This window comes from Rhinolophus sinicus, linkage group LG06, assembly GCF_036562045.2.
Source record: "Rhinolophus sinicus isolate RSC01 linkage group LG06, ASM3656204v1, whole genome shotgun sequence".
NCBI lineage: Eukaryota > Metazoa > Chordata > Mammalia > Chiroptera > Rhinolophidae > Rhinolophus > Rhinolophus sinicus.
The window spans coordinates 184,353-211,832 of NC_133756.1; the positions used below are offsets into that span (position 1 = coordinate 184,353).

The 27,480-nt window shown below is 41.0% G+C and overlaps 1 protein-coding gene across 12 annotated transcripts in view; it reads right to left on the reverse strand.

The window, feature by feature from the left end:
- The window catches only part of VPS13D (vacuolar protein sorting 13 homolog D), a 236,404-nt gene that overhangs the window by 78,335 nt on the left and 130,589 nt on the right, over nucleotides 1-27,480 (reverse strand). For all 12 annotated transcript variants that reach the window (XM_074334030.1, XM_019756290.2, XM_019756289.2 and 9 more), the window contains 8 exons: nucleotides 26,923-27,102; nucleotides 25,087-25,203; nucleotides 24,146-24,295; nucleotides 16,790-16,939; nucleotides 15,791-15,887; nucleotides 13,434-13,582; nucleotides 4,272-4,406; nucleotides 2,956-3,123 (listed from right to left, as the gene is read on the reverse strand). In XM_074334030.1, coding sequence (XP_074190131.1) covers nucleotides 2,956-3,123; nucleotides 4,272-4,406; nucleotides 13,434-13,582; nucleotides 15,791-15,887; nucleotides 16,790-16,939; nucleotides 24,146-24,295; nucleotides 25,087-25,203; nucleotides 26,923-27,102 — 1,146 coding nt within the window. The remainder of the gene's footprint in view (nucleotides 1-2,955; nucleotides 3,124-4,271; nucleotides 4,407-13,433; nucleotides 13,583-15,790; nucleotides 15,888-16,789; nucleotides 16,940-24,145; nucleotides 24,296-25,086; nucleotides 25,204-26,922; nucleotides 27,103-27,480) is intronic.

Here is a 27,480-nt window from a genome sequence, read left to right on the forward strand (position 1 = left end):
CTCAAGATTAACAGAGGAAAAGATTATTTAAAGGGAGGAAGGGGACTGGAACTCAAGCATCCTGACTACTGGCCCTAAGCTCCCCTCAACACACAGCCCTACATCTACAACAATGACATAGTCTTTGGGGAGGTATGAACCTCTCTGTGAATCCAATAGAAACTTTAGATCCTTGCTCCAGAAAAATAAACATATATGCACTATTTATAATCAATTTCAGGAGGTTTCTCTGCTCCACTCAAAGCCCATCGAACCAAGGTGAAAGCCCTTTGCCTGTGCAGCCAGGTGCAGCAGGCTGGCTGGGGCTTGGCGAGGGCAGTTCTGTCTCCTCTGACCCCTTTCTTTCATCCCTGGAACTCAGGCACTCTTTAAAGGAATACTTCCCACAGGCCAACAGTTGATTATTGTGGTCATCTGCACTTCCTTCAACTCCTCTTGCGTACACAGAAAAGCAAACACAACATTCTCCCAAAGCAACATTAAAGATCTGATTTCAACCCACAAAACTATAAGAAAATGGAGATCTTTAGCCAACCTACATACATGCACAATCACAGATGACCCGAATGGGTATTTAGTTGATCGACCTGCCTTTTGGAGCTACCATTTCCAATATGAAGTGGTAACTTTAAGTTCCTTTGCTTTCTCACCTTAGAGCTGTATGAACTAATTTTTATAACACATCCAGGGGTCTTGGTATCAAAATAAATTACATAGTGATTCCTCTGAGTAGCAACCTGTGCACCAGTGATACTGATTAGCTTACTAAAGGCAAGAGAAATACACGAAGGACCCAACCCCCTGGGGAGCAGCCTTCCCATCTGAGAGGCCTTGGGTCCTGGCAAGCGGTCCCCTTACATACATCCGACAGCAACATAAAGCATGCCATCCAATAAAATGCATGATCATTGTCACCTAGGCGTTCATCCAGATTTGGGAGTGAAGGTAGGAGTAAGGAGTATTCTGCCCTTTATTTCGGCTTAAGTTATATTCTCATCTTCAAAAACAGTTTCCCAGGGGAAATAGAAGAACCAGAAAACGAATGAGGCTTCAATACATGAGGGAGAATAAAGGAGGGCCAACCCTTTTCGTCAGGATATTGCAGAGAAACTCCGGAGAAACCCACACAAAGGCTCACCCGTGGAGAGGTCACAGGCGAGTTTCCAACTTACTCATTCTCATCCAGAAGGTTAACTACCGAGGGAGGGTCCCTAAGAGCCACACTGGGCCAGACGGACTCTGAGTCTCCCACTCTCCGTGCCTGAGACCCTCCTCTACACTGTAACACACTGGCTCTCATGTCAAGGACATTCAGTTTCCTGGTGGCTAAAGTCTGAACATTTTACATTGATGTAAATATAAGATCAAAGTGAAGACCCATTTCTCCTGTTCAAGTCTATATTTTTCGAAGTTTTCATAGCATCGTATCTCATTTTATTCTCACAGAGTGTAAGCCTGTAAAGTAGGTGCATTTCTATTCCTGGTTGAGGAAGACATCTCAGTAAACCGAAAGTGCATTTATTCTTCAAATTAAGGCAAAGCCCAGGGGCACAAAAACAAAACAGGAAGTATAAAACCAAGGAGACTGGCTAGGTTAATTAGAATTTAATAGTGAGGAATACAATCTTTACACGGAGTGTTTACAACTATTTAAGTGCATCTATTTACATCGCGTTTAGTGGCTAAAATAAGAACAGCAAGGAACCTGGCCCCTAGCGTGATGTTGTGCTGCCTGCGGGGGTGACATGGGCAGCAGAAGAAATGACAACGCAGAAATGTGTGTGCTCATTCAGACTTTGAACCTGACTCTGTTTCCAAACCATGATTTAGAAAGTCTCTCTTGCCTCTACCTTTCACCCTTTCTCTAGAAGTAAATGTGTTGCCTATTTTGAACCATAAGCCAAACTGTAACTTTTGGTCTGGTTTAATATACGAGTATAACATTAGTATTAAGAAAAGCGATCTGACTAAAGAACCATCAGCTCTAGAAAATAGTCTGGACAACAGGAATAAATTCCCAGCTTCCACACATTAGCACCAAGAGTGCCACACGATATGGATATGTTATCAACTCCACTTTCTTACCTGCTCTTCAAGATAAAATTCTATGTGGCACCATTGAAGCCCCTTTACAGTAAAGCCATGTTTACATCCTCGTGGCCAAGGGCCCAAGTGCACCTAGGATTTCACTAAACAAACACTCTGTGGTAAACAGGCAGAGAGCAAGGTGCGCTCTCAAACCTGGTTCACTCGTGAAAAGGTCAATTTCTACAAGAAATTGGCTGAGCTGACAGGAAGGGGAGGAAAGCAGAGACCTTTAGAGGCCTTTTGTATGTTGTCAAATAGCACGCCCCAACCCCGTACCCCCTCCAGCTTCAAACATAAAATCCGCTCCTGCCAAAAAATAAATCGTGGAATAACAAAATATCCAGCAAACAAGAGGCCAATGAACAAAAAGCCACCTAGACAGCAAGACACGGGAGAACTACAGCCCTGCCCTTCCCTGCTGGATTCAGATGACGGAAGGGTGCTTCATTCCAGAAGGCTGGATTTCAGTTTGCATTTTATCCTGTAAGCTCTGGGGAATAACTGCAGGATTTCAGGCAGGTGGGCGGCACAATCAGAGTCTATGTTTAAAGCGCGAGTCCCTGCTGGTGGCAAGGTGAAAGCTGCAGTGAAGTCGGGGGGCCGGGGGGCCATCACAGTGGCCCACAGAGGACATCACCAGAGCCTGGACAAAGGCAGTGGCGAGGGAGAAGGAAGAGGAGGTATTTCAGGGGTGCACTCAGTGGGCTGGGTGCTGGGTTATCGGAGGTGAGGGGAAGGCAGGGCGTGTGTGCAATGGAACCAAGGCCACATATGTCACTTCTCACAACCTACGACGTACCACAGAAATTACAGAAACATAAAGGACTCACGCGGTTGATGACAATGGAATTCCACCTGTTTCCTTACCTTGGCAGCAGAGTTTGACACTCCATGTGTGACATTTCTGATAAGGCCTCCGACATTTCCATACTTTATCAGTCCAGTCACTCCTTCAGAAACGTCATTCAAAAGCCCCATGGGATTGCCTAGAAAGTCCACGGATCCCAGGATCCGAGCTGCCTGGCTGAGGAGTTCCTGTCAAATGGAGCAGGGATACAAGAAGGAAAGCAGCAGCTGTTACATCTGCAGACAGTGGCCTGAGCAAAACGCTTAGAATGGGATCTTGAACTACATCACCAACAACTACCTTGGTTCTCATCACGGCAAGCTCCTGTCCTTTCAGGAGCTCCACCTAACCCTCTCCCAAAACACAGGTCCCAGAGGTTGCTTTCAATACGCTCATAAATACACTTCAAAGCCTTTTAGAAGAAGGGAAAAAGGTACGAAACAGAAAAATGTCTTTACAAATATTTATTAGTATATACATGATACTCTCCTTTCCATTGTTCTGACGAACAGGAATTAATCAGCAGCAGGGAGAGTTTGTAAAGGAAAGTAAGGGAGGAGGGAAGATTTGTGGTTCCCTCATAATCTGTGGAGGGGCTGGGGCATAAAGAGGGCACATTCAGACCGGGCAAGTAACCTTCCACTTTCTGTGCCCCTCCACGGCCTGATTCCAGGGTCCAGTGATACCTGTGTATCACTCCTTACAGGTCAATGGAAATATCACCACGTAGGAAAAGCAGGGCAGGAAACAAAGAAGCAAAAGGACTGAGCTGGTGGGGAGGAGGGAGAAAAGGAAGCAAGAATAGGATACATTTTAACATTCACAGCTAATAAATTTGATACGATCTTGACCTATTTATTCATCGTGGAATATATCTTGACTTTATATTTTGGTTTTCACAGTATGCATAATAAATACAAAATGGAAAATATCCAACGTGGTTAAAAAAAAAAATTTAAGTTCAACTCTAGGGCATCTCATACGCCCCAAGAACATTTGTGTGGTTGTTGAAAGTAGGCCCGTGCCTGGTAAATAAAGCGTTCACAGTATTCTCTGTTATCATCAAAGCATCAGTGAAACCCATAAGAGTTGTGACAAATGTAGTGGAAGCCCCTGAGACTAGTTCTGAGGGACAACATTCACAGCTCACACTAAATCAAATGCACTGTTTTGGGATTTTCATGATGTGTACAAGCTTCATGGGCTGCGACCTGACCCATAACTCAACAATCAGAGCTGAAACGTTTAACTGGGTTCTCCATAGTAAGGTCTTAGTAACCAAAATCTGCAAACAAGTCAAACAAACATTCTGCTTGTGCTCCAGCCCAAAGCTCACCTCCTGGAAATGTTTGAGGATATCATTGATGATGAACTCCTTGGTCTCATAGGGATGCACCCGAGTGAATGGGTCCAGATTAATCACAGCATCTTCAAACCGAATCAGTGGAAACCCCAAAGTACTTTTTAGGGCCTAGTCAAGGAAGAAAGAAAACGACATGCTTTAGCCATATGCTGGCCTTCCAGGGTACTGTAATTCTGGATTCTATGACAGTTACAAGTCATGTCAACTTTCCCATGAGAGTTGGGGTTTTGATCTTTATAAACAAGGATTTTCCCTGTAATTATATAAGTGAAATACGAGGAAATATGTATACATATATATAATCATCCCAAGTAACATATATCACACAGAAATAAACACTACTAGCTTCACAGCATAATTCTTTCTGATCTGTTTTGTACCTACGTTTGTCGTGTTTACCTTTTTGACTCAAATATACCACACACACAGAATGGTGCGATAATCAAATGCACAGGTCAATGACTATCAAAGTGAACACAACCATGGAACCACCATCCAGACCAGAAAGTACATTATTATCCCGTTGTGGAAGCACCCCCTCCCCATTCGCCGACTCCGGGTCATTCACTACTCCCTCTTCTCCTAAGGAACCACTATTCTACGTCTATCGCCACAGATCAGTTTTTCCTGCTTTGAATTTTATAGAAATGAAATCATCGGTATGTACGTTGTTGTATGTGGCTTCTTAGAGTCAACCTTAAGTTTGTGAGATTCACTAGGTTGTTGCATACAGCTGCAGTTTCTTAATTTTTACTGCTATATCATATTCCAATATAAGACACTACATAACCTCTGCTGTTGGTGAACAGCTGTGCTGTTTCCCATTTTTTGGCTATTATGAATAATGCTGCTATGAACATACTTGAGCCTGTCTTTTGAGGCACATCTGTACGCATTTTTTCTTGACTGTATACCTGGGAGTGGAACTGCTGGGTCATAAAGAATATACACGTTCAACCCTGGCATACACTGCCAAACAGTTTTCCAAAGCTGTTCAACTGGTTTACGCTCCCTTCAGCAGTCTATGAAATTTGTTATTCTAAATCCTCATCAACACTTGGTACATATAGCTTACCAAAAAAAAAATTTCTGATGCTAGTAATGGTATTTCAGTGTGGTTTTAATTTCCATCAAGCCCCTTTTAATAGGCACACTGGCCATTTGGATATCGTTTTTGTGAAGTGCCAACTCAAGTCTTTCGCTCATTTTGGCAGTGGGTTGTCTGTTTTTTTCTCTCATTGCTCTTTAGGAGTTTTTCTTATACATTCTGTACACAAGGCCTCTGTTGAATAGATGTATTACTACAAATATTTCTTCCCATTCTGTGACTTATTACCCTTTGAATGGTGTTTTGTGATGATCAGACAGTCTTAGTCTTAATAAAATCCAACTTACCAATCTTTATGTTAAGAGCTTTCTGTGTCCTGGTCAAGAAATTATTATTATTATTATTATTATTATTATTATTATTATTTTACCAAGGTCATAAAGATATTCTCATAGGCTTACTTACAGAATTTTTATTGTTTTACTCTTCACATTTAAACTTATAATCTACCTGGACTTGATTTTTACATACAGTGTGAAGCAGAGGTCAAGATCCATTTTTTCCAGATGGATATCTAATTGACTAAGTAATATAAATTGAAAAGATAATCCTTTATCCTAATCAATTTGAGGAGAAATGACAACTTTACAATATTGAATCTTTCAATGTATTAACATGGTATGTCCCTTTAACTATGCAGGTCTGTAAAAAATTCTCTAAATAATGTTTAATTATTTTCTTTGTAGAGGTCTTATGCACCCTTTGTTGAATTTATTCCTAGGTACCTGTGGTAGGTTAAAGATGTCCATAAATTCTTTGCATCTTCTGCCGTTAGTGGAGTCTACTTCCCCTCCACTGAATCTGCACTCACCTTGTAATTTCCTTCAGCCAATAAAATGCAGCAGAATTAATAACATTTTGTGACCTCTGAGACTAGGTCTCAAGAGATCTCGGAGCTTTTGCTCTGCCCTTTTCTGGTGCTTCCACCAGGTGAAGAAGCTGAGGCCATGTGGAAGGAGGTTCTGTTGGCAACGCCAACCGCCTGACATGAGAGTAAGTCATCTTACACCATTCAGTCTCGGTTGACTGCCCGATGACTGTAGCCACGTGAATAACCATAGGTGAGTCCAGCAGAAGAAGCTCCCAGCTAAGTCCAGTCCAAACTGCTGACCCACAAAATTGTGAACAAGTAAAATGCTTGTTTTAAGACATTAAGTTCTGGGGTAATTTGTTACACAGTAATAGATACTGTTAGGTGAAGTTTTCTTAATGCTATTATACATGGCATCTTTCAAATTTTCCTTTTCTCTAGAACTGGTGCTGACATGTAGAAATACAATTGATTTTTGTACACTGTCTCCAGTGACCTTGCTAGATTTATTCATTCTAATAACTTGTCTGTACATTCTTTTAGATTCTCTAGGTAGAGAATCATGTTCTCTACAAATAACAAAGGTTTCATTTTCCTGCCCAGTTCTTATACTTTTTATTTCTTTTTTAATCTTTCTAGCTTTATTGCGTTGGCTACGATCTCCAGAATAAAAATGAACGGACGTGGTGATAATGGGCATCCTTCCTTGCTTTCAATATACAACACTGAGTATGACGTCAGCAATAGCTTTGTATAGATATACTTTACCAGATTAAGGCAGTTGCCTTCTAGTTTTTGTCTGCTGAGTTCTTCTCATAAATGGATGTTGAATTTTGTCAAAAGGCTTTTGTGCCACTATTGAGATAACCATATTTTTTTCTTCTTTCATTTTGTTGATGTGGTGAAATGAAAATATTAAGCTAAACTTACATCTCTGGAATAAAACCAATTTGGTTGTATTTTCCTTCTTATACATTGCTATATTTGATTTACTAATAATTTGTTCAGATTTCTTTCATCTATGTTCATGAAAAAATTGTGGTCCATAATTTTCTTTTATTATTTGTTTTCAAAATATAAACTATAGTATTCTAGTAAACTTCTTAATCACATCTGTAGTTATTTTAAAGTTTGTGTCGATAACACCAACATCTGGTTTATCTGAGGGTCTGTTTCTAATGTCTATTTTTTCTCTTGTTCCTATTTCTTGGTAGGCCTGGGAATTTGTGACTGAATGCGAACATTTTATAGGAAAACTTACAAAGACTTTGGATGAGTCTTTAGCTTCTGGCAGGCAGTTAAAGAGGCTTAGTCCAATGAGGGTTGGGGCTTTCTCAAGGCTAGATTTTAGTCTTTATAAGGCCTCATACAGTCCTTCCGTGGTCTCAACTGCAAACCAATCCCATTCCTCTACTTTTACTCTCCCCAACACCATAAAACTGCTAAAAGGTCTATTGAGCTCTTCAGCTTCTTGGCTGCCACTTTTTGCTTGGCTTCTGTCCGACTAGGTTACTTAGAAATTGGCATCTGCCTCAAGAAATAAAGCGGCTCAGCATATTGGGGTCTCTTTTCTGCCTATCCATTCTCTAAAGATATCAGCCCCTCAATTACCAGCTCTCTTAGTAGCAACGAAGTCCAACTTTTGCTTTGCCAGCCCCATGAGATTGCCAAAAGCTTTACTTGGATTCTCTGCCTTTTGGCAGCTTTCTGCTTGACTTCCCTACCTTTCTCCCCACACCACTTACAAATTAGAAATGTCTCAAGAATAAAAGCAGAGTAAACGTTGGGCTCACCTTATCAAGTTTCCCTCCTTGCATAAATCTTGGACCCTCAAGTCCTGGCTGTCTTGGTAGCTTTCCAATACCTTCAAACAGATTTTTGGGTTTTTTATATCTAGCTTTTCTTGTAGTTCTCAGCTGGTCTGGGTCTGCTATATGCCAGTTAACAATTTCTGGATATGCTTTATTTTTCCAATTGTATTTTTATTTAACATAAGTGATATTTCAAGAATTTTAGAGAACATGCCAAATACTCTTCTTTCTGAATAGGAAAACACTTTTTCATGCTAGTAATGTTTGTACGTCTCTTAGCAGTGATCTTTATGTAGAGTGTGAATAATAAATCTAATTTTACATTTGTCATTTCGTTATCTAGTTAGTCTAACAGCACTTATTAAAACATCTATGTATTCCCCAGTGAATTGAGATGCCTTTATATTAAAATCTCATGTGCAATTTAATGAATATCCAATTTTCCTTTTTTTAATCTTTTAGCATGTATTTTCAGAGGCTGCCTCAAATTTTATTGGAACAAGAGTATGTTAATAATTGAAATGAAATAATATAATTGAAAAAAACACAGATGACACTTTCTAACACCAGAGAGTGGGGAACCTTTTGTGACTCAAAATTCAGATTCAAAGAGGCAAAAGACTGATAAATTTGACAACATAGAAATAGAAAGCTTTTGTATGATTAGAACACACACACCAAAAGCAAAGTAAAAAGACAAATGAAAAATCAAAGAAAAAATACTTGCAACTAACATCAAAGATAAAACTCACATAAAGAGCTCCTAAAATTAGAGGACGTGAAAGACCAATATTATGAACAAGTGATATGACCAGACAGTTTAGTTTAGAGAAAAAAAAAAAAAGGGCCCTAAATCATATGGATTAGGAGAAGAAGGAGAAGCAAAAGGACACTGTGAAAAAGACAAGGAAAGAAACAGAAGGGTAGGAAGAGAACCGGAAAGGACAGATGTCAAGAACAGGGAGGTCAGCAAGGTCAGCAATATCAAATGGCTGACGGACCTACAAAGATAAGGACAGAAAACCGGCCACTGGATTTGGTGCCTTGGGAAGTCATTTGCGACCTCCTACTAAATAATTTCAGAACAAAACATTTTAGAGAGTAAGAGCATCCTCAAATTAGCCTAACCCGCTAATTCGGCCTAACACTCATTTTTAAAAGAGATAAAACCAAAGAAACGTTAAGAGGATGGTAGCGTAGCGAGTTGTTAGTAGCTCTTAGACTTGAACAGGCTCATTTTCGTAGTAGTCACTATCTATTTAGTAGGTGGGAAGCATGGAGACCAGAATGGAGGATTATATTATTTCTCCTGAAAAACTTTCAGCTATACATTCACACACGCCTCACCCATCCACACAGTGAGTGAGGATGAAGCAGTAAGCACGCGTTGTTTTCCTCTTTTCACTGACAGAGAAACTGAGGCCCTGTAGGCTTAAGTGCTTTGCTCAGAGCCACACAATACACATGCCGGAAAGCCAGGTACTGACAGCTCAGCAGTTTGTTTTGTCAATGCGACTCCGAGCATTACTTTCTTCCCAAGAAGAGGAAACAAGATCAAAACAAAGGCTTAAGGCAAAAAGCTTTCTGCCCCAACTTCCTCATGGTAACCAAACATTGAAGAGGAGGAACCACACCAAGCAAGCAGCAAAGACTCTGAAACCTGTATCAGGAAGTTGTTAAAACCCTCACCCCTTTCTGAATGGTTAATGTGCTTTATCTAAACCAAGGACATCTTCTGGGGCTTCAATAAAAATAATCTTTATCTAGTCATTGACGAGTCTGGGGCCTCCCACATTTGAAAAAGCTGAGCAAAAGCTATTGGTACGAATTATCCTGCCACCTTCAGGCTGTTCTGGGTGAAGTAGAAGCGATGAGAGGGAAAGAGACAAACCCCTTTTTCTTAGAGTAACTGAAGGACTAATCAAATACAGTAGTATACAAAGTTGCTGCTTATTTACTCAAGTAGCAGTTTCCTGTCATAAAATGGATTCTGGAGAAAACAATCTGTGCTCATAAGTTCCTAATAAAAATAAGAAACTGTCTTTCCCTACCTCCTCCAGACAAAAACTGCTGAAGTCTTCCAGAAACTAGAGAGTTGAAAGAAGAAATACCTGTCCATATGCCATAAGGTCTCAGATCACAAGCCAGTCCCTGGGCCACGTCCTCTCCTTTCTTAGTTTATCCTGCACTAAACAAAGCTGTCTGGAATTCATTCTTTAAAGGTTTATTTATGGTACATAGAGACTGTTTATGTGAAGCAGGGTATTTGCCCATTTCCCTCTTGGGACGGTGTTTAAAACTACAGGGATATTTCCCTCTCTGGCACTTTCTGAAATACAATTAACAATACTGGATCTTTTTTCCTTTAACAAATCTGGTTTTTATTTAGGAAGGGGAGGAAAAAAGTAAAGGGTCTGAAGTTTCCCAACAAATTATTTCAAGCCTTTGAGAAGACAGTTTTAGGCTTTTTAAATAGTGTCTTTGTTTGAAATTCCCCCTCACCCCCACCCTCTTGCTCTCTGACCATTAAAATGTGGGTTTTCTTCCAAACTAGATTGCTCAATTAAAGCCCTTCTTTTGTAATACCCCAGTGCTCTAAATGGGAAAAGAACTGCTGTAGGCCACCTTGTGAAACCTTTTAAAGGCTCCTGGCCTCTTTTGATCTTAAAAAAAACCCAAAGCAACACTTAAGCTACCTGGCATTTTCGCTATTGCTCTGCTACTCTCTAAACAGGCAAAGTTGGGAGAATAATGGAGGGAATAGGGGGAGGGGCGGGATGTTGTGCTTCTGACTCTGAATTTGTGGAAACGAACGATTATCTCCCCTCCTTCCATCACAGAGTAAAGAACCCAATTGAGACAGCAGATGTGAAACCGCCTGGAGTCCTGAACAGACACTGTATCTGGCAGTAACGTACCCTCAGCATAAACCTGAAGAAGAGACTCTGCTCGGAGATTTCTGACAGATTCGCTTCTGGCCTGGAGTCAAGGGAATCGAGGTAATTATTCCTTCAATACCAAAGACACCGTTACCTTTCAGGCAGACTTGTGATTCCTGCTCCGGGATGGAACTCCATTCCCTACGCACGTACTTTGAGGCATTACATATTCATCGCAAAGAGCATGTTGCTCTTCTGAAGAGCGACTCATAAGGAGATATTACTCTGTTAGGAAACTCTTTGAATAAATGACATTATTTTATGAGTCCCAGACTCCACTAGGAGAACTCAAGACAGTGAAACGGTGACTTCCACAAGCTGAGAATTTAACTCTAAAGTTCCAATTCCCAGCACCTTGCTTGAAACATTAATGGACCCCATTCCGAGTGGCCCCGCCCCGCACCTCATAATGTAGCTGCTCCATTGAATTTACTTCATCATTTGAAAAACGCCTTGAAAACATTCCTTAAGCATCGTGCCAAATGAAACATTCGCCTTCAATGATTCCCAGTCTATTGTATGCAGCGCATACGTTCAATGCCATGTAACAGGGTCCGGAGCTACCTCAACTGGAGAAAATCATACTGCATTTGTCAGTCTGGGGGAAGTTTTCTGCTGGGAGCAATTTGAAAGGCATATTTAGGTGTCTGTGTTTCTTAGTAAGATGATTTAAAAAACAAGAAGTCCTTAACTCTCAGGAAATGCTTAACACTGGTTTGCTGGGCGAGTGCCAAGTGTTCTGGGGGAATATATACTTTATCAAACAAACCCATTCCAAAGGGTCACATAAGTCAAGTGGATACTTGTGGATATTAGCAAGATAGTGGTTTTCCCATGGTTTTCCCCCAACTCCCATGTGAATTATAAATAGCTTCAGTCTCCTGGGAAACATGAAATTAAAGCAAATGAAGCAGACAGGACAGTTGGTCAGGAAGGGCACCATGCACTGTTCTCAGGATGGTTGCAGGAGCAATTACTGCTCCCCTGGTCCCGACCAGCACGCCCAACTGCTCAGCCCCAGTGCGTGCCTTAATCAAGCAGTCACCCCTGGCCTGTCCTTATCCAAATAGGACCTGATGTTGACCAGACTACTGTCTCGTTACCTGTAAGTCTATTTTAGAAGCTGTGAGCTGGCAAACTGTGGACCACATGAGGCCCACACATGTGTTTTGTTAGGCCCACAAGGTTTAAAAAAAACTCAAATTGGTTGCCAATGTTTAAAAACCAGGAGATTCCACATAAAAATCCAGATTTCCGGCTTCACTTTAAAAATCTGAAGATCTGGCAACACGGGGTTCACATCCCTCCCCCCACAACTGGCTGTGCTGCGCTGCCCCCTTCAGATGAGTGTGGCCCAGGGGCCCCAAGCACCGCTTCAGCTCCCTGCACTGCCAGACGGTCCGTCCCTATAGGCATCTGAGTTTATGAATCTAGGTTATTACCTATTTGCTCATATCTCTAGCTATTCCTGTTCAGAAAGAGACCCTCTTGCAGCATCTGAAAGGAGGCCACACGGGGCGGTGGCAAAGTCTTGGATGGTGGGTACTGGGTGGAGGGGTGCCTTGATTACTATCAGAAGAAGATCCAGAAGCAACGGGTGCAAGCTGCACAGAGGCGGATTTAGACTCAACCTAAGGAAAGGCTGGCCAACAATCACGTGGCTCCCACTCGTGCTCCTCTCGCTCCCTACACAGGCGTGAGTGACAGAACACTACGAATTCCAATACCCTGCTCAGTGAGAAAAGGGAGTCACCGAGGACTCTCATGGCTCTAAAATTCTGTTCCTAAAGTTCTAGGAGGCAGCACAGAATAGAAGGAAAACAGAGACTTTGGAGTCAGACAGACTTGGGCTTGAATCCCAGCCCCATCCCTTGTTTTAAAAAGAGATTTTACTGCAAAAATGACAATGGTATTCAGGCTATCTGTCAGGTATGTACCGAGATGATTTGTAGGAACGTTACATCCTGCTATGAGGGTAGGCGAGGTCACAGCTCTGTGCGTAGTGGGTGTGCGGCCGAGACCTCCTTCAATGGGGCAGACATTTCTAGTGTCGACCATTCAAGATGAGGTGGACACTTAGAGGGCACGTAGGTCTTGGGCACAAAAGAAAGATTCTGTCTTGGTTGTAGCTCTCCTCTTGAGTCTGGGAGTGGCCCTAGGAAAGGAGGCGTTCACCTCATTGAGATAAGCCAAGAGCTAAGCAGAGGGTGGACGGATTTTAGTGTAATTCTCTGTTTACTCTCTTTTGTTACTCCTTAATCTTTAGCAAAGTCATACTTAAACATTAAAACAATGAAAGAGACATATATATATACATATGTATGTGAGTCAATAAACCTTCTAAAAAAGGAAATCTGTAAAAATATCTGCTATAAATGATGCTGAACAGAAAAAGCAAATACTAAATACATTCATTCTTTTCCAAAGAAAAGTAATTTCTTAAAACTTATTCAGATATCAGCTCACCTTAAGATCCAAGGGCAGCTTGTTGGAGGTGAACACACTTAGCTTGATCTGGGGAATGCTGATTTTGAGATTTTCAAAGTAGTATCGAATTGGTGTTCCACCTTGCTCAACGGTCTTTTCATGGAGGCTTTCATCATATTTTTCCACCTCTGGTACAAAGGTAGAGTTGTTTTATAAAAAATCAATCTCCTGAAGTCTCATGATTCAAATACTTGATTCACATTTTTAAAAATTCATAGAAAACTGCAAACATCTCTGTCTCTAAACTTAGTTTTTCGGGGTTCAGTAAAACGGACAACATCTTGATGCCACTACTTTGTAAAAGCAGGTCTGTTTTATGCTGTTCACCAAAAGCTCTACAGCTTAATCTTTTGATTTTTGGCTCCATACCATCTGGCAGGTATCATCTTCGGAAAAAACAATCCAGGTGGGAAAGCCAGAGGCCATGGGTGTGCTTGATGGCAACAAGTTTTCTAGAAACCATGGTGTTGTTCTTGTTATTATTATTATAAATGACCTAGATTTTCTAAATTTATTTCATAAGATCATATCCAAATAAGTACTTGGAGGGTAGTTTAACTGAACCATAATGAACAACATGACCAATAAATAATGACTATGAACAAAACATAATGCCTTAAAAAGAAACAGGCTGCAGGCTATGACAAGCAGCATGCTCTTTCCCAAAGGGTGGACATCATTTAAGTGGCATAGTTGAGGCAGATTTTTCCCTTGTTCTCTCATGAAACAAAAAAGATTAATATGGACGAACACACAGCAATGTGCTCTCTGACTCCAAGCTGTACCCCCATCTATTTGGGCAGCTTTTTGTCACTTGGCTTCATGTGTCTTACAAATAAAACCAAAGGGATCGTACATATCTACTTAGCAAACAAATTTATACTGTAAGCTATTTAGTTCTATTTATAGAAAAAAGGAATAGAAAACAAAACAAAACAAAGAGACCTGTTTATCTGTAGTCAGGAAACAGAAATAGCTATAGAAAACAGGGGAGGTACTCCAATGAAAGGCAAGCAAGAATTTTACAAAAGTCTAAATCCACTCTACGATGCTTGGGGAGAAATTTACTTAAAGCAATTTACAAGAAAATCGCATCTAATCAAATTTAAAGTAAAACTTCTCAGGAAGGAACCAAGAGAACAGATACCTGGCAGGCAGGCTCTCAAGTTGCTGTCTAAATACAAATAAACACCGGCATTCCAACCCAAAGTGGAAAACACAGCATTAAACAGACAGCATCTTGCTCTTGGTCCCAAATACACGTAGAGCTTAAATTCTAAGTCTGGGATGAAAAAGGCAAAAATATTTTTCTTGCATTGTGTGTATGCATGTACCTATGTACACACATTCTGGTGTGTGTGTTTTTTTCCACTAGTCAACACGGGAAATAAACATAAAAGTCTGTATCTTATAATTTCTTCAGGCTCAATATTTACTTTGAAAAGACTAAGCATCACTGACTTCTTTCCAGGCTATGTATACAGTCTTGCAAAGGCCATAATGAGAAATCTAGAAAAAGACAACAGCTAAATTATTTCTGTAGCACTGCTAGAAAATTTAGGTACAGTGGTACTTCGGTTTTCGAACGTAATCCGTTCTGGAAGACTGTTTGAGTTCTGAAACGTTCGAAAACAGCCGACAGCTAGGCCTCAGGATCTTGCACTCAGTGGAAGCTGAGCGACATGTTCGACTTCTGAGGCGTGTTCAAAAACCGAAGCATTTACTCCCAGGTTTACGGCGTTCATAAACCAAAATGTTCATCAACAGAGACGTTCAAAAACCGAGGTACTACCGTATTTCAACAGCTTATCTTACCCCCCTCTCTGAAGAAGAGTGAAGTAACTAAAAACCTTTGCGAGGCATAAAGGTTCGAATGTTAAAACTTAAGGAGTTGAGGCTAGCCAATTTTTTTTTGTTCCTCAACTAAACCAAAGGAACTGCCAAAGGGATTTCTGATTCTTGGCCGAGTCTGATTAATAAACAAAGGTTAGGAAATGAAGTGGTTTGCTCAATAACTAACATCATTTCTGTCATCCTAGAGTAGATGAATCAAAAAACACAAAACAAAGAGGAAGAGCACACCGCTTCCCAAAGGCTTAGCACTGGGCATTCCAGGACACCTCTGAGAGGTTTCCTTCATGCACAGGTATACCTCAATCTGTCAACAAGCCACACTCTGAAAGAGACCTGAAACACAAACCTTAGCTTCCTAGCTCAGACTACAAAGTGGGAAGGGCGCTTATCAGGCACCCCAAAATACCTATTTTCACAAGCAGGCTAAAAAATGCCATCCTTGGGCCAATTCCCAGATACAAACCTAAAACATTCAACATTACCTGATTCTGCTTGATCGTAGCCAAAGAAACTTAGCAGCTTCAGGAGCAGTTTCTCCTCAATTTGCACCGTGAATCTCTGAGCCGTGATCATCAGATGCTAGAGAAAAAGAAATTCTGATTTACAGTATAAACACTAGAAAATATCTTCATTAAGTTTTTCTGTCATTAAGACCCCGATGACATGACATGGTTTCTTTACTCAGGTGATTTTTTCGTCATATTGCCAAATTATTTCTGGCTCATCTCTCTATCTACATTGTTACAGTTAGCTAAAAGTTCCAGAAGATTAGTAGACAATTCAGCAACCTGCTGTTTGGTTCCCAGGGCACCTGTGTCTTGTTGGTCAGGAGGACACTTTCAGATGCACGGTGGTGGGTGAACGCTACGGTCCTGAGCTCACATGGCTGGCGGCTAGTTTAAGGAGCACTGGGACTGGGCCTGTGGATTTGAACCACATGCAGGCTTGGCCTCACTGACACCCGTAACAAAGGACCAGAAATGTGGGCAGCAACCTCTTAGCACCCACTCTTCCAGAATTTGCTGCTGTAACAGCTGGCTTGTACACGGAGACTTCTCTAAGAAAGAAGGTCTATCACTTTAACTTGTCTGCTTTAGTAAATGGTGTGGCAGCTTCCATAGGAGGATGTGGGCCCCAAGGTCAGATCCCACCTCCCCATTTTTCCAACAGTCTCTGGATTACACCTGGATCATGCCTGGTCCTGACAAACTAAAAGGTGCTATGCTTTCCTACAGACTCTTCACTCTGATGAATACAGCCTCTGGACCCTCTGGATTCACTACCACCACCTGCAAGGCCACTGAACACACAGTTGAGACTATAAAGTGCTAAGAGGAGTTCCTGTCAATTCCTCTACCCAATTTATGAAGTCACATGTGACTTGAGCCCACAGGACGACTTCCCCCTGCACCCTGCACCACTGCGCTGACACGTGGCTGAGAGAACAAATCAGCCTCCGCCGTCCAACCCCAGCGGCCTACCTTGTAGATGTTGGTCAGCGCACTCTTACTGGGGAGCTTCACTGCGCTCACTTGCACGGCAGGGCCCGTCTCAACGACCTCATTCTCAGTGCTCAGGGGAGTCACGTAGAGCATGAAGGGCTGAGTGGTACCGATGAGCTGATTGTCCACCTAGGACACGAGAAAGCAGCAAACAGAAACAGACAAGTTGCTCAGTTCTCCTTTTGACCTCTGAGTGGGGCCTCACAATACACTGGCCACTCAGAAAGTCCCCTTGCCATCTGACTCTATCTCAGCAGCCGCCGGAAAAATATAATTTCACTGAAGACCAACAATAATAATAGCATTTCAGTCTCAGTGGAGATTGGACAGGAGAAGGATTGCAAAAATTATGTCATAAAGAGAGGAGCTGTCTTGATAGCATGACAACAGAACTCTGGTAAAAACTGTCATAATCCACTTTTTCAGAAGTCTGAAAGTGAATCAAAAGTTTGCAGTAATTCGAGAAAATTAGCTAAAACTCAGGAAGAACAGCGAGCTCTGTGGCATTTTCACTTGTAATTCTCATTCATCTTCCCCAGGTCCACAGAGGCCTCAAAACTCAACAGCCTTGCAACCAAAAACAGCCTGGCAGTCCGTGGGGAGGGGCCAGAAAGAGCTTGCAGCCCCCCCAAAAGCCCCATTCCCAGAGAAATGTCAATGCGGTGACTCGTCTGGCACCCCTCCCTTTCCTGATCTGGTAATTTGTGCCTTCTCTTTTTTCTCCTGATCAGATTGATCTCAAAGAATCAGCTTTGATTTCTTTCTACTACAGTTGCTGGTTTCTATTTCATTGATTTTTTGCTGAGATCTTTATTATTGCCTTTCTTCTGCTTATTTTGGGTTTATTTTGTTGTTGCTGTTTAGCAGCTTAGCAGTATTCTACAAATTCTGATATGCTGTTTTCATTTTCAATCAGTTAAAAATATTTTCTAATTTCGACTTTGATTTCTTCTTTGATCTATGGGTTATTTTGAAGGGTATTATTTAGTTTCCAAATATTTGGGGGATTTTCCTCTTTTTCCGTTATACCTACTTTAATTCCATTGTGATCAAAGAGCATACTGTGTGACTTGGATCCTTTTGAATTTCTTGAGAATTGTCTTTATGGTCCAAAATGTGGTCTGCCTTGGAAACGTTTCAAGTGCACTTGAGAAGGATGTTTTCTGCTGTTGCTAGGTGGAGTGGTCTATAAATATCAATTAGGTCTAGTTGGTTGGTAGGGCTTCGCAAATCTAGTATATCTTTGATGATTTTCTGCTTATTTGTTCTATCAATCATTCAGAGAGTGGTAATGAAATCTTCAATTATAATCGTGTATTTGTCTATTTCTCCTTTCAGTTCTATCAGTTTTTGCTTCATATATTTTGCAGCTCTGTATAAACACTCAGGGTTGTTATAGCCTCTTGATTAACTGTCTCTTTTATCATTAGGAAATTACCTTCCTTATCCCTGGGAATACTCTGCTCTAATTTATTCTGTCTGATATTGCCATTCCCATTTTCTTATGACTAGGGTTACCTTGGTATAGCTTTTCCCCTTCTTTTCCTTTTAACCAATTTGTGTGTTTATTTTTAATTTTTATTTATTTTTTATTGGGAAAGGGGAACAGGACTTTATTGGGGAACAGTGTGTACTTCCAGGACTATTTTCCATGTCAAGTTGTTGTCCTTTCAATCTTAGTTGTGGAGGGTGCAGCTCAGCTCCAGGTCCAGTTGCCGTTGCTAGTTGCAGGGGGCAGAGCTCACCATCCCTTGCGGGAGTCGAACCGGCAACCTTGTGGTTGAGAGGACGCACTCCAACCAACAACTGAGCCATTCGGGAGCTCAGAGGCAGCTCAGCTCAAGGTGCCATGTTCAATTTTAGTTGCAGGGGGTGCAGCCCACCATCCCTTGTGGGAGTCGAGGAATTGAACTGGCAACCTTGTGGTTGAGAGCCCACTGGCGCATGTGGGAATCGAACCGGCAGCCTTTGGAGTTAGGAGCACAGAGCTCTAACCGCCTGAGCCTCCGGGCCGGCCCAGTGTGTTTATTTTTAATGTGTGTTTCTTATAGTAAGTACATAATTGGATCTTACTTTTTTATCCAATCTGATAACCTCTGCCTTTTAATTGGAGGTATTTATAGCATTTACATTTAATTAACTGATAGGTTTGAATAAGTCAACCATCTTCCTATTTGTTTTCTATTTCTCCCATCTATTCTTTTCCGAGTTTTCTTCTTTTTCTGCCTTTTCTTGGATTAATCAAGTATTTTTTATGATTCCATTTTAACTCCTTTGTTAGGTTATTAGTTGTAATTCTTTTGGTGGTTGCTTTAGGCTTTGTAATATTCATCTTTAACTTATCAGTCTCCATTCAAATGACACCATACTACATCATGGGTAAGAAAATTACAGACTGTACTGCCATTTCTCCCCTTCCAGACTTTATGCTATTGTTGTCATGCACTTCACTCTAACATGTTATAGAGCCCAAGATACAGTGTTGTTATTTTTGTCTAAACAGTTGATTATCTCTTAAAGGGGTTTCAACAAGAAAATAATGAAATACGTGGCTTCCCCACGTGTCTGTCGTTTCAGGTGCTCTTCATCCCTTTGGGTAGATCCAGATTTCTAACTGGTACCATTTCCTTTTGCCTGAATGATGTTCCTTAACATTTTTTGTAGTGCGGATCTGCTGGTAATGAGTTCTTCTAGTTTTTCTATGTGTAAAAAGTCCTTATTTCACCCTTGTTTTTGAAAGATATACTTGTTGGGCATAGAATTCTAGGTTGACAGTTTGTTTTCCTTTCAGTACTTTAATTGCTTACTGTCTTCTCACGTTCACTGCTCCCAATGAGGTTGTCATTCTCACTTTTGTTCCTTGCACGTAACTTGTCTTTTTTAGTCTGGATGCCATATCACTAGTTTTGAGTATTTGATAATGACATACCTTGGTGTAGTTTCCTTCATGGTATATGTGTGTGTGGTTTCAAGTTTGAGCTGCTTCCATCTTGAGTTTATAGTTTTCATTAAGTTTAGAAAATTTATGGCCCAATTTCTTCAAATCGTTTTCCTGTCCCTTCCTCTCTCTCCTGTCCTTTGATGATTCCAATTATCCATATATTAGGTTGCTTGAAGTTGTCCCGTAGGTCACTGATGCTATTTTGGTTTTGGGGGGATTACAGGTATAGCTCACAGATACCGTGGATTCGGTTCCAGACCACCACAATAAAGCAAATACTGCAATAAAGTGAGTCACATGAATTTTTTGGTTTCTCAGTGCATGTAAGTGTGAGATAGCACTATGTCTAAAAAACAACATATAAAACACTTTATTGCTACAGAATGCTAACCATCATCTGAGCCATTAGTGATTTGCTGGTAGAGGGTCCTGCCTCGATGTTGATGACTGCTGACTGATCAGGGTGGTAGCTGCTGAATGTGGGTTGGCTGTGGCAATTTCTTAAAATAAGACAACAATGAAATTTGCCTCATCAATCGACTCTTCCTTTCATAAACAATTTCTCTGTTGCATGTGATGCTGTTTGATAGCATTTTACCCACAGCAGAACTCTTTTCAAAATTGGAGTGAATTCTCCAAACCCTGCTGCTGCTTTATCAACTAAGCTTACATAATGTTCTAAATCCTTTGTTATTTCTACAATGTTAGTAGTATCTTCATCAGGAGAAGAATCCATCTTAAGAAATCACTTTCTTCCTTCATCCATCCAAGTTTTATCATGAGACTGTGGCAATCCAATCACATTTTCAGGCTCCATTTCTAATTCTAGTTCTCTTGCTATTTCCACCATATCTGCAGTTAACTTCCTCCACTGCAGTCTTGCACCCCCAAAGTCTTCCATGGGGTTGGAATCAACTTCTTCTAACCTCCTATTAATATAGATACTTTGACCTCTTCCCACGAATCATGAATATTCTTCATGGCATCTAGAATAGTGAATACTTAACAGGTTTTCAGTTGACTTTGCCCAGATCCATCTGAGGAATCAATATCTATGGAAGCTATAGCCTTACGAGATGTATTTCTTAAATAATAAGACTTGAAAGTCAAAATGACTCCTTGATCCATGGACTGCAAAGGATGTTGTTAGCAGGCAATGAAAACAACATTAATCTCGTTGTCCATCTCCATCAGAGCACTTGGGTGCTCCATCAGGGGCACTGTCAATGAGCAGTAATATTTTCAAAAGGAATCTTTCTTTCTGAGCAGTAGGTCCCAACAGTGGGCTTAAAATATCCAGTAAAACATGTTGTAAACAGATGTGCTGTCATCCAGGCTTTGCTGCTCCATCCATAGAGCACAAGCAGAGTAGATGCAGCACAATTCTTAAGGGCCCTGGGAGTCTCAGAATGGTAAACGAACACAGGCTTCAGCTTCAGGTCACCAGTGCAGGAGCCCTAACAAGAGTCAGCTGGTCCTTTGCAGCTCTGAGCCCAGGCACTGACGTCTCCTCTCCAGTAGCTGTGACAGGCCTGGACGGCATCTGCTTCCAGGATAAGGCGCTTCACCTACACTGACAACTGTCGTTTAGTGGCGCCTCCTGCACTAAGTATTTTAGCTAAACCTTCTGGATTAACTTGCTGTGACTTCTCCACCAGCACTTGCTGCTCTGCTTCATCTTGCACTTTTATATTATGGAGATTGCATCTTTCCTTAAACCTCATGAACCATCCTCTGCTAGCTCCCAACTTTTCCTCTGCAGCGTGCTCACCTCTCTCAGCCTTCCCAGAACTGAAGAGTTATGGCCTTGCTCTGGATTAGGCTTTGGCTTAAGGAAATGTTGTAGCTGGTTTGATTTTCTATCCCGATCATTAAAACTTGTCCCATATCGTCAATAAGGCTGTTTTGCTTTCTTATCATTCGTGTGTCCATTGGAGTACATTTTTAATTTACTTTAGGAACTTTTTCTTTGCATTCACAACTTGGCTAACTGGCTCAGGAGGCCCAGCTTTTGGCATATCTTGGCTTTTGACACGCCTTCCTCACCAAGCTTAGTCATTTCTAGCTTTTGATTTAAAGTGAGAGACACTTGAAAACTTAGAGACTACTGCAGGGTTATTAACTGGCCTAATTTCAATATTGCTGTGTTTCAGGGAACGGGGAGGCCCAAGGGGAGGGAGAGAGACAGGGAAATGGCCCTTTGGCTGAGTAGTCAGAACACAAACAACACTTATCAATTAAGTATGCATTCTTATATGGGAGTGGTGGTTCGTGGCACCCCAAAACAATTACAACAATAATATCAAAGATCACTGGTCACAGATCATCGTAGCAAATATAATAATAATGAAAATGTTTGAAGTATTATGAGAATTACCAAAATGTGACGCAGACATAAAATAAGCAAATGCTATTGGAAAAACGGCACCAACAGACATGCTCAATGCAGGGTTGCCACAAGCCTTCAATTTGTAAAAATGCAATACCTGTAAAGTGTAATAAAGTGAAGTGTACTAAAATGAGGCACGCCTGTATTTTTCTCTGGGTATTTCAATTGGAACAGTTTCTACTGCTATGTCTTCAAGTTCACAAATCTTTCCCTCTGCAACGTGTCATTGCTATTCATCGAATCCAATATATTTTTCATTTCATTTTAATCTCTAGAAGTTTGAGTTGAGTTTTTTATGTCTTCCATGTCATTACTTAACTTTTTGAACATGCAGAATAGTTATAATAACAGTTTTAATGTCCTTTTCTGAAAATTCTAACATCTGTGTTAGCTCTGGGTCCATTTCAACTCATTATTCTTCTGATTATATATTGTGTTTTCCTGCCCGTTTGCACAGCTGGTACTTTATGATAGGATGCCAGATATTGTGAACTCTCCTTGGTTGGATGCTGGATATTTTTGTATTCCATTAAATCTTTTATTTATTTATTTATTTTAAAGATTTTATTGGGGAAGGGGAACAGGACTTTATTGGGGAACAGTGTGTACTTCCAGGACTTTTTCTAAGTCAAGTTGTTGTCCTTTCAATCTTAGTTGTGGAGGGCACAGCTCAGCTCCAGGTTCAGTTGCCATTTAGTTGCAGGGGGCACAACCCACCATCCCTTGTGGGAGTCGAACCAGCAACCTTGTGGTTGACAGGACGCACTCCAACCAACTGAGCCACCCAGGTGCTCAGCAGCAGCTCAGCTTAAGGTGCCATGTTCAATCTTAGTTGCAGGGGGTGCAGCCCACCATCCCTTGTGGGAGTTGAGGAGTCGAACTGGCAACCTTGTGGTTGAAAGTCTACTGGCCCATGTGGGAATCGAACTGGCAGCCTTCGGAGTTAGGAGCACGGAGCTCCAACCGCCTGAGCCACTGGGCCAGCTCAATATTCCATTAAATCTTGAGCTTTGTTCAGTGAAGCAGTGAATTTCTTTGGAAACAGATCTATCCTTTCAGACCTTCCTTTTAAGATTTGTTAGGTAGGTCTGGAGCGGTGCTCAGCATAATTACAGCTCAGCATGGAGGCAAGACTTTCTGAAGGACTCTTCTCAATGTCCCATATATAATTAGTTTTTCCAGTCTGGCTGGGGAGAACAAGCACCGTCTCCAGCCCTGGGTGAGCAGCAGATGCTACCCTGAGATCCTTTCGGATGAGTCAGATGGTAGATTCCTCACATGCATCACTGAGCTGCACTCTGCTAAGACTCACAGGGCCCTTCTGCAGATCTCCCAAGTTTTCTTTCTGTGCAGCATATTCCTTCCAGGTTTAGCCGCCTTGGTCCTGTGATTCTCAGCTTTTTGTTCAACATATCCACTCTAATTCTCTCTTCAAGTACCATGGCCTGGAAACTTTCTCAAGGGAGTAAGCTGGGGCCACTGCAGGGATCGCCTCTTTTTTCCCCCCACCTCTCTGGTCACTGTCTTTTGTTGTCTGATGTCCAGTGTCTTGAACCTGCTGACTCCTTGTTTTATCTGGATTTTGGCATTGTTTCACACTGGAGAGTAAATCTGGTTCCTGTTACTGCATCTCGGCTAGAAGCACAAGACCAGTTCCCCTGTATTTTCTTCCTGTGATGAACTTCAATTCCCCTAAACAATGGTTAGATGATTTCCTTTTTTTTTTCTATTGGCAAGATGGGGAACCATGGGTCACCTTCCTCCATGCCACCTTGACTAAGGTACTGAGGGACTAGCTACTAGATTCAGAATTCTACTAGACAGAAAAATTGGTGACACAAATGTAGGAAGAAACAATTATATGCATAGAATGACTTTTTGAAGGCTACAACAGGATATTTCCACCAAAGCACTGAAGTTTCTAGAACAGCAAACACTGGATCTGGTTAGATGTTCAGCAAAAACAAGGAGATTAACAAGTTCCCAATGCACCCCTGCTCCTTACCTGTACATCCTGTATGCTGAGTTCAAGCATATGACTGGTTGCCAACTGTGTGTAGTGCACACTGATTCCTGTAAGACTTGCAAAGACCAGTTCTTCTGGGACTTTATTAATTAAGGACAACCCAATTCCACCTTCTAACTTCACAAGCACCTAAAAGGAAACCAAAACATGGCACACCGACAGTTTAAACCACAGCGCAAGGCAGCCAAGAGAGTACAAGGAAATACAAGGCTTGAAATGCCTCTGCCTTACCTCTGAACAGATGAAAATCACTTAGCAGAGTCTTATTATTCACATGATTGCTCGAATCCCATCATCGCCCCCCATAACCAGAACTCCAGAGTGATATGATAATACCTCTATTGTAGCACTGATGACATTCTACATTTCACTACAGGAAAATAATTGTTCGAGACCCTATCTTCCTGTTTGGGATGCAAGCTCTTAATAAGTTATTCATTGAGCTACCATAATATCCAATACATTGCTTTACATATAGGTATTTCATTTTTTTTTTTTTAATCACTGAATAAATATCGAATAGGTGTGCTTTGTCATGTTCTTTTTTAAACTTTTCACTTTCTTTCCAATTCCCAAACAGGGAGGGAAAGGAAGCTATCAGAGTCAACTAGGGCAAACAAACAAACAAACAAACACCTATTTTGCTTGTTCTCCACCTTTAGTCCTGCTCAAATTCAAATAGTTTAGCTTTCTTTACTGTCACCTTACTTTAGCAACATTTGTTACATTCAACTACAGCTGTCACATAAATACCATATTCACACATTCATGTTGTGATAACATAGAACATTGTGAAGCAACACCTGTATTTAGAATTCAGCTGGGGCATAAAGAAAAGAGGTCTAAACTGAGAAAACTGCAGAGCCAAATTCTGACCCAATTTATGATAAAGAAATGAATTTGCAATACTTAAAACTTACTTCCAACTCCTGCTCTGTATCTGGATTCTTTAATTTCTGCAGCTCTTGTTCAGTAACAGGAAGTTCATCCATTTCATACGATGAACGGTCACTTTTCCGTTGGGAGAAATCTGTTATCTGAGGTCAAATAAAACACCATATTAAGTGGGCTCATACTTCCATAGTGAGACCTATTCCATATCACTTGTATGGGTCAAAACTCACTGCATGCGCCATAATCCTGTGGAAGTTAATTGCTTCCAAAGCTAAGGTGAAATTTATGTAATAGTGAAGTGAACTTGGTTTTAAGTCTACATGGCAAATGCCACGCTGTAGACATTGGAAGCGTTAGGCATCTAGAATTATCGCTGATGTCAAAATATGCAAAACTCACAATCACTGCATTCAATTTTGCCTTAAAGAAGGGTGTTTTTAAAAAGGCACATGGATTCTGATGCATTACCTCAGAGAGTTAGTTCACTGTTACATACCAGCATTTCTCCTTTTTCCTTAGTTCTCCAATTACCATGACCGGATCAATCCGTATCTCCAGCACAGGTCTCTGCCCTGAGCTTCACACCCATGTTTACACTGACTTCTGGACATGTTCATGCAGATCTCACACACTGAATAAGTCCAAAATTCCACTCTTCATTCTCCCCAGAAAATTGCTGCATGTTCATTGGCTAGTGATAGGGACTCTCGTCCTCCTCGTGGCTCAAATCAGAATCCTGAAGGCCATTCTTGACTCCTTCCTCTCTCTCATCCTCACATTCAATCACTAAATCTGACTGAACTGACTGCTCCTTAATAAGCTTTCATTTCTATTCATTTCTCTCCAACCCCCTCATCCCACCCCTGCCACTTATTCTAGTTCGGGTCACCGTAATCTCTCATCCAGATTACTGCAAGAGCCGCCTCACTGGTCTTTCTGTCTGCAATTTGACCCCACTCCATTCTGCACACTGCAACCAGAGTGAGCCACCAATAAGAAAGTTCTGAGCGTGTCATTCTGACTCCTTGTTGACATAGAAAAAACCACAAATCTTTAGCATGTCTCAGGCTTTCAATGATCTGACCCCTGCTTCTATCCCCGGACTTATTTCTGAGCATATGCCCTGTGCCAGTTGGGTCACTCTCCTATCTCCAGGCCTTCCCTTACCAATGTCCCAAATACGAAATAATTTACTCATTATGTTTATTGTTTATTGCTTGTCCGCCCACTAGAACGTAAGGTCCAAGATGGCAGGGAATTCTGTCTGTTCGCTCACTAGTGTGTGTTCAGTACTGAGAACCGTGCCTGGCTCTAGTAGGTGCTTAACAAACAACTGCTGAATAAACATCCTCACTATTAGGGTGCAGCCCCTCCTCCTTTCCCTCTTGATTTGGCTCATCCTTTCAGTTAACTTTTAGAGCTCAGCTTAAACATTACTTCTCTTAGGAAGCCCCTCCAGCCTCCAAATCTAGGACTATAAATCCTTTCTATATACTTTCCACAATACCCTCCGGTCCTACTTTCATAACACAACATTTTAATTGTCTGATTGTTAAATGTTATTAATATACCAATTACTTAAATATATAATAAATATATAATGATGGATAATATTAATATGTACCATTCTTTGCATTATCTTAATTCTTATACTTTATTTTTTATATCATCTTATATTCACTTATACTTTAATTCTTCTAACAACTTTGTGAGATAGGTCTTATCCCTATTTTATAAATGAAAACGTTATATCTTCATATCCAGTATAAATAATTCAGTAAACATTTGTTGAATGACTAACCATTTGGGGGAAAAAGGCACACTGAGATTCATCCATGTCAGTGCTTAAGATAAATTATCACCTGGAGTGCTCTAGTGGGTCCATCTGGGATGACTCTGATGGATAACATTCCAGAACCAGGCCTCATTTTTTGGTTAATAAATTGTTGCTCCGGTGGAACTGGCCCCAGAAGTTCCATGGAAGTGTCAGGACCAAGAACAACTTCAGCTCCATCAAACAAACCAGACAGCCCTCCTTTGGCCTACAAGACAGAGTTAAGATGTGGAAGAAAAGGCAAAAGTGAAGGCATTAGCTTTGATCATTTCACATGTCATTTGAAACAAGTTACCAAATTTAAATTCTCTTTTGAAGAGTCAATGTACAGAAGGGCATTTACTACTTTTTTTCAGCTTTACAGACGAAAAACAGTAGAATTACTTGAGCAAGATGGAAAGTTATGCTGTATGAATTTAGGGAATGCTGAGTAAAGTAATTCCATGAACAGAGTATTTTGGTTTAGTAGTAACTTCTTATTAAAATCAACTTTTTAAAAAAGTACCAAAATACTTGTTTTTCTGAGTATTCTCATTAGGGTTTGCTTAAAAATCTGACACAATCTGAAAATAAAGCAATGACCACT